The sequence below is a fragment of the Lithobates pipiens genome, unplaced genomic scaffold (assembly GCF_037356315.1).
Source record: "Lithobates pipiens isolate NorthernLeopardFrog02 unplaced genomic scaffold, aLitPip1_a1.2 Scaffold_3, whole genome shotgun sequence".
Lineage (NCBI taxonomy): Eukaryota > Metazoa > Chordata > Amphibia > Anura > Ranidae > Lithobates > Lithobates pipiens.
The window spans coordinates 282,887,361-282,898,448 of NW_027507790.1; the positions used below are offsets into that span (position 1 = coordinate 282,887,361).

Consider the following 11,088-nt stretch of genomic DNA (forward strand, 5'->3'; position numbering starts at 1 on the left):
TCTGGCGGGGGGTGAGTGGTGCGGGTGCGGCTCTGGCGGGGGGTGAGTGGTGCGGTGCGGCTCTGGCGGGGGTGAGTGGTGCGGTGCGGCTCTGGCGGGGGGTGAGTGGTGCGGTGCGGCTCTGGCGGGGGTGAGTGGTGCGGTCTGGCGGGGGGGTGAGTGGTGCGGGTCTGGCGGGGGGTGAGTGGTGCGGTCTGGCGGGGGGGGTGAGTGGTGCGGGTCTGGCGCGGGGGGTGAGTGGTGCGGGTCTGGCGGGGGGGGTGAGTGGTGCGGGTCTGGCGGGGGGGTGAGTGGTGCGGGTCTGCGGGGGGGGTGAGTGGTGCGGGTCTGGCGGGGGGTGAGTGGTGCGGTGCGGGTCTGGCGGGGGGTGAGTGGTGCGGTGCGGTCTGGCGGGGGGTGAGTGGGTGGGGCGGGGGTGGGTGGTGCGGTGCGTGTCTGGCGGGGGGGTGAGTGGTGCGGTGCTGTCTGGCGGGGGGTGAGTGGTGCGGTGCTGTCTGGCGGGGGGGGGGGGTGAGTGGTGCGGTGCGGGTCTGGCGGTGGGTGAGTGGTGCGGTGCGTGTCTGGCGGGGGGGTGAGTGGTGCGGTGCGGTGCGGGTCTGGCGGGGGGTGAGTGGGTGGTGCGGGTCTGGCGGGGGGGTGGGTGGTGCGGTGCGGGTCTGGGGGGGGTGGGTGGTGGCGGTGCGGGTCTGGCGGGGGGGTGGTGTGCGGTGCGGGGTCTGGCGGGGGGTGGGTGGTGCGGTGCGGGTCTGGCGGGGGGGTGAGTGGTGCGGTGCGGGTCTGGCGGGGGGGTGAGTGGTGCGGGTCTGGCGGGGGGTGGGTGGTGCGGGGGTGGGTGGTGCGGTGCGTGTCTGGCGGGGGGGTGAGTGGTGCGGTGCGGGTCTGGCGGGGGGTGAGTGGGTGGTGCGGGGTCTGGCGGGGGGGTGGGTGGTGCGGTGCGGGTCTGGCGGGGGGTGGGTGGTGCGGTGCGGGTCTGGCGGGGGGGGTTGGGTGGCGGTGCGGGTCTGGCGGGGGTGGGTGGGCGGTGCGGGTCTGGCGGGGGGGTGAGTGGTGCGGTGTGGGTCTGGCGGGGGGGTGAGTGGTGCGGGTCTGGCGGGGGGTGGGTGGTGCGGGGGGTGGGTGGGGGTCTGGCGGGGGGAGGTGCGGGTACGGTGGTGATAACGGAATGTTTCTCTTGCAGTACGCCACATTCTATAGATTGGAACCGGAGGAATAAAAACACTACAAATGCGTCGGATGTGACTGATTTGTCCTCCATCACCGACCTGAGGGTCATCAAGGTGAGTTCTGCCCCTTCCCATGTCTATATACCCCGCCCACGCCGTTCTGTCACTATCAGGGATAGGCAACCTTCTCACACCAGCTGTGGTGAGACTACAAATCCCATCATTCCTCTGACTCCTCCCTGTGGCTGTCAGTCTTGCAGTGCCTCATGGGACTTGTAGTTCTTAGGTCGCCTTCCTATGCGGTTTCCAGTTCTCTCCTGCCTGCGCCCCTCACCCGGTGTCTCTGTAAATGCCCCTCTCAGCCTCACCCGTATCTCTCCTTCCCGGGGACCCCGCTTCGCATACCTCTGGTGGCCTCTGTCCTGACTGCTCTCTTGTCCTCCAGGAAGGAAGGGGTGAACATGGTGGGATGGGGGAGGGGTCTCTGGTATACTATGTTGTCCCTGGTTTCTCACCCTTGTGTTGGCCTCCAGGTTCCTTATGGGAAGGAGGTGGAAGGATGAACATTTTGGGTCTGGTGGTCTTCGCCATCGTCTTCGGAGTGGCTCTCAGGAAGTTGGGCCCTGAGGGAGAAATCCTCATCAAGTTCTTCAACTCCTTCAATGAGGCCACCATGGTGCTGGTGGCGTGGATCATGTGGTGAGTGTCCCGTCTGCATCTTGTGTGTAACCGCTGAACTCCTCCAGAGATCTGATTTTGTTGTCCTCCTCCTCCTCCTCCTCCTCCTCCTCCCTCCTCAGGTACGCCCCGGTGGGTATCATGTTCCTGTGGCCGGGAAGATTGTGGAGATGGAAAACGTTGTCTTACTTTTCACCAGTCTGGGGAAGTACATCTGCTGCTGCATTGTGGGCCACGCCATCCACGGGCTCATCGTCCTGCCGCTCATATACTTCGCCGTCACCAGAAAGAACCCCTACCGCTTCCTGTGGGGCATCGTGAGCGCTCTGGCCACGGCGTTCGGCACTTCCTCCAGGTAAGAGGACCTTGGCCATGGTGAGCTAATGGGGGGGGGATGACTTGTGAACTCTACACACCAGTAGCCTTTTCCTGTCTTGCTTGGTCTCCGCCCCCTTTTCCTTGCTTGGTCTCCGCCCCCTTTTCCTTGCTTGGTCTCCGCCCCCTTTTCCTTGCTTGGTCTCCGCCCCCTTTTCCTTGCTTGTCTCCGCCCCCTTTTCCTTGCTTGGTCTCCGCCCCCTTTCCTTGCTTGGTCTCCGCCCCCTTTTTGTCTGTCTTCTGATTGGTCTACATTTTCTCCCAGCTCTGCCACACTTCCCTGATGATGAAATGCGTCGAGGAGAAGAATGGAGTGTCCAAGCAGATCAGCAGGTTCATCCTCCCCATTGGCGCCACGGTGAACATGGACGGCGCCGCCTTATTCCAGTGTGTGGCAGCCGTTTTTATCGCTCAGCTCAATAACCGTCCGCTGGACTTCATCTCCATCATCACCATCCTGTAAGTGCCCCGCCATCTCCGTAGTCCCAGCCTCTGTGTCCCGGGGGCTCCCCAATAATTCTGTGTCTCTCTTCCCCCCCCCCCCCCCATTGTAGGGTTACAGCCACGGCATCCAGTGTGGGGGCAGCTGGGATTCCTGCCGGAGGGGTGCTGACCCTGGCGATTATCCTGGAGGCGGTGGGACTTCCGACCAACGACATTTCCCTCATCCTGGCTGTGGATTGGTTGGTGTGAGTATCCGTCATTCTCCTCCCGTTTAGTGCGTCGGCTGCCAATTTTATATTTCCTGAGCTTGTGGTCTACATAGACTTTCCCATGTTCTGATTGGTCTAGGAATCTCTTTCCTGTGTTTGTATTGGTCTACATTCTCTCCCAGCTCTGCCCCTGATGAGGAGGGGCATTTCTTCCTCAGGGGCAGCGTTAGAAGTGGAATGCGGTGAAGGTTGTGGGTGGTAGACGTGCCAAACTGTAGCATGTAAAGTGATTGGTGCAGCTTTATCACATGACCTTCACTGACGTGTCCGGGAACAGACGAGGAAAATAATCCTAGGGAAGGGTGACCGGCGCTGAGGGAAATCTGATTGTGTCATCCTGAGAAGAGAACTTGAAGGGGAAAAATAAGTCATTGTGATAAACGGTCTCCTCCATCCTCGGGTTTCCTTGTGGCCAAATGCTCTCATTCTGCCAAGGGGGAGGGGGGGGGATTTTGTCTTCCTCTCGCTCTGCCGAGGGGGGGGGGGGTCGTCTTCCTCTCGCTCTGCCGAGGGGGGGGGGTCGTCTTCCTCTCGCTCTGCCGAGGGGGGGGGGGGTCGTCTTCCTCTCGCTCTGCCGAGGGGGGGGGATTTGTCTTCCTCTCGCTCTGCCGAGGGGGGGGGGGGGTCGTCTTCCTCTCGCTCTGCCGAGGGGGGGGGGGGGTCGTTCTTCCTCTCCTGCCGAGGGGGTGGGGGGGGGGTCGTCGTCGTCTTCATACCAGACTGGTATGGTCGGCTCCTGCTCATTGAAGTCACATGGAGGTCGGATATGACGCTGTAGAGCGGTGCCAGGTCGGTGAGATCCTGGACTAAATCTACAGCTTAATGACTTCCATCAAAACGCGTTCCATGGAGGGGGGACGGGAGAGCCCTTCATCAACCTTTATTCGGTGCCTTTTTACCCTTTCACTGCCAGAACTGGTTTTGCACACATTTAAAAAAAAAATAATAATATTTTTTAGGCCTGAGGATTAGTTAAACCCCAAACATGATACATTTTCTGAAAGCTGAGCCTTGAGTGGAATTGATTGGACAGTTGGCTTGTCAGATTTATACATCCCCCCCCCCCCCCCCCCCCCCCCAGGAATGAGGAATTCTAGGGAGATGGAGGCCACCAGTCCACCCCCCCCCCTTGTTGTATATGTTACTTTTCAATGGGGAAACTGAGCCTGGAGCAATGCAGACAACCGAGGAGCCCCCCCCCCCCCCCCCCCCCCAATCACACCAGTCTCCTGTCACCAGAGTCCTTCAATAAGACTCTTCTGATGCGGGGCAGATTGGGTCTCGTGGTTTGGCGGCCATGTTGGGGGTGGAGCCTGCAGATCGCACACAACCTTCTCCTGTTCTCTATTTGAATGTCTGTCGTTTGTTTGGAAACGCCCGGGTGTGACGAGAACCCTCCGATAACCGGTGGGGGATGGGCTCCATTAGTCTGCAGATAAGCCTGGGCTCCGACTTTTTCTGTGCTACCTCTGAATATAACCTGAGAAGAGCAATCACAGCTCAGCCTGTATGAGATCCAAATATTAGAACAGTTCAGGCTCCCCTCCCCCCGAGGAGGACTGCAGGGGTCAGAGGTCACCTGAAGTGTGGTGGTTGCTTGTTATGGAGCTGGCTGACCTCCTGCGCAGAACACGTCCCAGCTCCAGAGTGTGCAGAACTGGATTACAGCCCTAGAATGTACCCTTCCCCGGGATCGGTGTGTGGGGCAGGAACACAGTCCATGCAGCTCCCTATGTGATGATGATTTGGTGGAATGACCATTTCCCCTGACCGCAAAAAGTGACCGGCTCACTGCCATATAGTGGGGGGGGCAGGGAGAAGATCCCCGGCTCACTGCCATATAGTGGGGGGGGGGGGCAGGGAGAAGATCCCCGGCTCACTGCCATATAGTGGGGGGGACAGGGAGAAGATCCCCGGCTCACTGCCATATAGTGGGGGGACAGGGAGAAGATCCCCGGCTCACTGCCATATAGTGGGGGGGGGGGGGGCAGGGAGAAGATCCCCGGCTCACTGCCATATAGTGGGGGGGGGGCAGGGAGAAGATCCCCGGCTCACTGCCATATAGTGGGGGGGGGGGCAGGGAGAAGATCCCCGGCTCACTGCCATATAGTGGGGGGGCAGGGAGAAGATCCCCGGCTCACTGCCATATAGTGGGGGGGCAGGGAGAAGATCCCCGGCTCACTGCCATATAGTGGGAGGCAGGGAGAAGATCCCCGGCTCACTGCCATATAGTGGGGGGGGGCAGGGAGAAGATCCCCGGCTCACTGCCATATAGTGGGGGGACAGGGAGAAGATCCCCGGCTCACTGCCATATAGTGGGGGGACAGGGAGAAGATCCCCGGCTCACTGCCATATAGTGGGGGGGCAGGGAGAAGATCCCCGGCTCACTGCCATATAGTGGGGGGGCAGGGAGAAGATCCCCGGCTCACTGCCATATAGTGGGGGGACAGGGAGAAGATCCCCGGCTCACTGCCATATAGTGGGGGGACAGGGAGAAGATCCCCGGCTCACTGCCATATAGTGGGGGGACAGGGAGAAGATCCCCGGCTCACTGCCATATGGGGGGACAGGGAGAAGATCCCCGGCTCACTGCCATATAGTGGGGGGGCAGGGAGAAGATCCCCGGCTCACTGCCATATAGTGGGGGGGCAGGGAGAAGATCCCCGACTCACTGCCATATAGTGGGGGGGCAGGGAGAAGATCCCCGGCTCACTGCCATATGGGGGGACAGGGAGAAGATCCCCGGCTCACTGCCATATAGTGGGGGGGCAGGGAGAAGATCCCCCGGCTCACTGCCATATAGTGGGGGGGGGGCAGGGAGAAGATCCCCCGGCTCACTGCCATATAGTGGGGGGGACAGGGAGAAGATCCCCGGCTCACTGCCATATAGTGGGGGGACAGGGAGAAGATCCCGGCTCACTGCCATATAGTGGGGGGACAGGGAGAAGAGCCCCCGGCTCACTGCCATATAGTGGGGGGACAGGGAGAAGATCCCCGGCTCACTGCCATATAGTGGGGGGACAGGGAGAAGATCCCCGGCTCACTGCCATATAGTGGGGGGACAGGGAGAAGATCCCCGGCTCACTGCCATATAGTGGGGGGGCAGGGAGAAGATCCCCGGCTCACTGCCATATAGTGGGGGGACAGGGAGAAGATCCCCGGCTCACTGCCATATAGTGGGGGGGACAGGGAGAAGATCCCCGGCTCACTGCCATATAGTGGGGGGGCAGGGAGAAGATCCCCGGCTCACTGCCATATAGTGGGGGGACAGGGAGAAGATCCCCGGCTCACTGCCATATAGTGGGGGGACAGGGAGAAGATCCCCGGCTCACTGCCATATAGTGGGGGGACAGGGAGAAGATCCCCGGCTCACTGCCATATGGGGGGACAGGGAGAAGATCCCCGGCTCACTGCCATATAGTGGGGGGGCAGGGAGAAGATCCCCGGCTCACTGCCATATAGTGGGGGGGCAGGGAGAAGATCCCCGGCTCACTGCCATATAGTGGGGGGGCAGGGAGAAGATCCCCGGCTCACTGCCATATGGGGGACAGGGAGAAGATCCCCGGCTCACTGCCATATAGTGGGGGGGGGGGGACAGGGAGAAGATCCCCGGCTCACTGCCATATAGTGGGGGGGGGGGGGGACAGGGAGAAGATCCCCGGCTCACTGCCATATAGTGGGGGCAGGGAGAAGATCCCCGGCTCACTGCCATATAGTGGGGGGCAGGGAGAAGATCCCCCGGCTCACTGCCATATGGGGGGACAGGGAGAAGATCCTCCGCTCACTGCCATATAGTGGGGGGGGGCAGGGAGAAGATCCCCGGCTCACTGCCATATAGTGGGGGGACAGGGAGAAGATCCCCGGCTCACTGCCATATAGTGGGGGGAGGACAGGGAGAAGATCCCCGGCTCACTGCCATATAGTGGGGGGCAGGGTGAAGATCCCCGGCTCACTGCCATATAGTGGGGGGCAGGGTGAAGATCCCCGGCTCACTGCCATATAGTGGGGGGGGACAGGGAGAAGATCCCCGGCTCACTGCCATATAGTGGGGGGGGGACAGGGAGGAGGTCCCCCGGCTCACTGCCATATAGTGGGGGGGCAGGGTGAAGATCCCCGGCTCACTGCCATATAGTGGGGGGGGGCAGGGTGAAGATCCCCGGCTCACTGCCATATAGTGGGGGGGACAGGGAGAAGATCCCCGGCTCACTGCCATATAGTGGGGGGACAGGGAGAAGATCCCCGGCTCACTGCCATATAGTGGGGGGACAGGGAGAAGATCCCCGGCTCACTGCCATATAGTGGGGGGGACAGGGAGAAGATCCCCGGCTCACTGCCATATAGTGGGGGGACAGGGAGAAGATCCCCGGCTCACTGCCATATAGTGGGGGGACAGGGAGAAGATCCCCGGCTCACTGCCATATAGTGGGGGGACAGGGAGAAGATCCCCGGCTCACTGCCATATAGTGGGGGGACAGGGAGAAGATCCCCGGCTCACTGCCATATAGTGGGGGGACAGGGAGAAGATCCCCCGGCTCACTGCCATATAGTGGGGGGACAGGGAGAAGATTCCCGGCTCACTGCCATATAGTGGGGGGCAGGGGGAAGATCCCCCGGCTCACTGCCATATAGTGGGGGGACAGGGAGAAGATCCCCGGCTCACCTGCAGTATGTAGAAGGGAGGAAGGTGACACTACGGAGGAGTTTTGTAACACCCCCCCCCCATCTTGTCACAGCAGAGAGGACAGGACTCCTCTGCCAGATCCTGCACTTATCTGTGCAACTGCAACATCCCTCTCGTTTCCACCCCCACCTTGTCTCCGCAGCAGAGAGGAGGATAGAACTCCTCTTACAGATCCTGGACCTCTCTGCAGCATGCCCTCCTCTCCCCTGGTCTCCTGCATTTAGCAGACTGTGGCAGGAGGCCCCCAGCCCTCCTCCAGACTCTGCACTTTATGCTTTCCAGTTCCCCGGCTTCTTCTTAGCAGTATCACAAAGTAAAGGGGGGGGTACGCTGTGCTGGCAGGGAGGGTGGGACACTCTTGACCTTGCGGGGGGCTCGGCTCTAGACGTCTATCCTTACAGATAGGACTGGGCCCTTTGGCAAGCAACCAATAAAATTGAACTTGACGCCCCCTAGTCTCTATGCTTGGGAAGATGGGAAGGAGAAGCTCAGAGGGGAGGACTCTGTTATGACATTCATGGACTCTGTTGGGATCCGGAAATCTGGGAAAGAACGGAGCAGATCATTTGCTTATAGGAAGTTCTCCGCCCGTCTCCGCCCCCTACTTCCTCCTCCAATAAGAATTCATCAAGTATAATAATTGGGTCAAAAACGACACCAGTTCAACCAATAGAAAACCTCCACACCCCTCCAGCCAATGCAGAGATTGATATCCCACATCCATAAACTGTCATTGTGGCTCCATTTGTCTACAAAGTCCAATAGCAAATCCGGCAGTACTATAATACATACTCCGATTCTTACACAAGTCTGGTCATGGCGGATGAGTACCTGGGGATGGGGTATCATGCCTCTTACCCCTGCATCTAGTAGGCAGCAGATGGGGTCCCATGCCTATTCCCCCTCCCCCCCTTGTCAATGGTGAATGCAGGTCATTGACTCATTTGGCACTCTTGTATGGTGGGCGGGGTCATGTTGGCGCTCTTGTATGATGGGCAGGGTCATGTTGACGCTCTTGTATGACATGGGGTGGGCGGGGTGATGTTGGCGCTCTTGTATGGCGGGGCGGGGTCATGTTGGCGCTCTTGTATGGCGGGGCGGGGTCATGTTGGCGCTCTTGTATGGCGGGGGCGGGGTCATGTTGGCGCTCTTGTATGGCGGGGCGGGGTCATGTTGGCGCTCTTGTATGGCGGGGCGGGGTCATGTTGGCGCTCTTGTATGGCGGGGCGGGGTCATGTTGGCGCTCTTATATGGCGGGGCGGGGGTCATGTTGGCGCTCTTGTATGGCGGGGCGGGGTGATGTTGGCGCTCTTGTATGGCGGGGCGGGGTCATGTTGGCGCTCTTGTATGGCGGGGCGGGGTCATGTTGGCGCTCTTGTATGGCGGGGTCATGTTGTTGGCGCTCTTGTAGGGCGGGGTGATGTTGGCGCTCTTGTATGACATGGGGTGGGCGGGGTCATGTTGGCGCTCTTGTATGGTGGGCGGGGTCATGTTGGCGCTCTTGTATGGTGGGCGGGGTCATGTTGTTGGCGCTCTTGTATGACTTTGGCTGCTTCTCTTCCAGGGACCGCACATGCACAATTCTGAACGTAGAAGGTGACGCCTTTGGCGCCGGGATCCTCCAGGTGTACAGCGACCGGATGGCGGAGAAAAGCGGAGACGCGGTGGACCTGACGGCGGTCAAAGTGCTGGACCCAGAAAATCAGCCCGAAGGAGACCCGTTATTAAAAACCCCCAAGTGCTAGTGGACGGGGCCACCCCCATGGAGAAGGAATCCATCATGTAGACTGTTGTTGTTGTGCGGTGACGTTTTGCGCTCGGTCTGACGCGACCCGCAGGACATTGTGCAGACTGTGGGGGGGGGGATTTTAATTATTTTTTTTTATATTAATATTATTTTTTTTACGTGAACTGTAACTTATGCTGTATGTTCGGGGCAATAAGGTACCTTCTCCAATCAGGGCACTCGGATTACCTCCAGATTCCAGAACCTTCTCTGTCTTACAGCGGGATCTGATCCCGCCGCCTCATGCTGCAAGGAGTGGGCTTCCTGCCTACAGCCCGCCTCTGTGTGTGAGCGCCGGGTGTGCCCGGTGGGTGTGAGTTGCCGGGTGTGCCCGGTGGGTGTGAGTTGCCGGGTGTGCCCGGTGGGTGTGAGTTGCCGGGTGTGCCCGGTGGGTGTGAGTTTGCCGGGTGTGCCCGGTGGGTGTGAGTGCGCGCCGGGTGTGCCCGGTGGGTGTGTCTGTAATTTTATTGTGGATGGACGGTGATGTGTTATTACATGCTGCACCAGCAGAGGACCAAATTCTGAGACGGTGCGTTCTACAGAGAGCCGCCCGCAGTGTGCGTGTGTATTTGTCTCCAGGCTGGAGTGTAACTGAAGGCTGCATATGAGCACCTGTGTCTGGACCAGAGAGTAACTGAAGGCTGCACGTGAGCGTCTGTGCCCAGCCCAGGTGTAACTGGAGGCTGCGTCTGTGCCCAGCCCAGGTGTAACTGGAGGCTGCGTCTGTGCCCAGCCCAGGTGTAACTGGAGGCTGCGTCTGTGCCCAGCCCAGGTGTAACTGGAGGCTGCTTCTGTGCCCAGCCCAGGTGTAACTGGAGGCTGCGTCTGTGCGCAGCCCAGGTGTAACTGGAGGCTGCGTCTGTGCCCAGCCCAGGTGTAACTGGAGGCTGCGTCTGAGCCCAGCCCAGGTGTAACTGGAGGCTGCGTCTGAGCCCAGCCCAGGTGTAACTGGAGGCTGCGTGTGTGCCCAGCCCAGGTGTAACTGGAGGCTGCGTGTGTGCCCAGCCCAGTGTAACTGGAGGCTGCGTGTGTGCCCAGCCCAGGTGTAACTGGAGGCTGCGTGTGTGCCCAGCCCAGGTGTAACTGGAGGCTGCGTGTGTGCCCAGCCCAGGTGTAACTGGAGGCTGCGTGTGTGCCCAGCCCAGGTGTAACTGGAGGCTGCGTGTGTGCCCAGCCCAGGTGTAACTGGAGGCTGCGTGTGTGCCCAGCCCAGGTGTAACTGGAGGCTGCGTGTGTGCCCAGCCCAGGTGTAACTGGAGGCTGCTTCTGTGCCCAGCCCAGGTGTAACTGGAGGCTGCTTCTGTGCCCAGCCCAGGTGTAACTGGAGGCTGCTTTTGTGCCCAGCCCAGGTGTAACTGGAGGCTGCTTCTGTGCCCAGCCCAGGTGTAACTGGAGGCTGCTTCTGTGCCCAGCCCAGGTGTAACTGGAGGCTGCGAGTGAGTACTTGGCTTTGGGCTGGAGTGCAACTGAAGGCTGTGTCTGTGCCTAGCCCAAATGTAACTGAAGGCTGCGTGTTGGTGTCTGCCCAGCCCAGGTGTAACTGAAGGCTGCATGTGAGCGCTTTGCCCCAGACTGGAGTGTGAGTGAAGGCTGCGTGCGTCCATCTCTGGTCTGCGGGTGAAGGCTGCGTGTGGGTGTGGGCGCACGCTGTGTAGGTGGCTGTGTTGTACGTCTCGGGGCCCGCGGGCTGCG

General features: G+C 60.3%; 1 protein-coding gene across 1 annotated transcript in view; it reads left to right on the plus strand.

The window, feature by feature from the left end:
• Positions 1-10,399, plus strand: part of SLC1A5 (solute carrier family 1 member 5) — a 12,052-nt gene extending 1,653 nt beyond the window's left edge. The window contains 11 exon segments of the mRNA XM_077463226.1: positions 1,178-1,207; positions 1,209-1,277; positions 1,697-1,721; positions 1,724-1,862; positions 1,964-1,986; positions 1,989-2,196; positions 2,482-2,495; positions 2,498-2,675; positions 2,771-2,905; positions 9,175-9,338; positions 9,341-10,399. Of these exon segments, the coding sequence (XP_077319352.1) occupies positions 1,178-1,207; positions 1,209-1,277; positions 1,697-1,721; positions 1,724-1,862; positions 1,964-1,986; positions 1,989-2,196; positions 2,482-2,495; positions 2,498-2,675; positions 2,771-2,905; positions 9,175-9,338; positions 9,341-9,396 (1,041 nt within the window). The 3' untranslated portion in view covers positions 9,397-10,399.
• Positions 10,400-11,088: the final 689 nt, after the last annotated feature.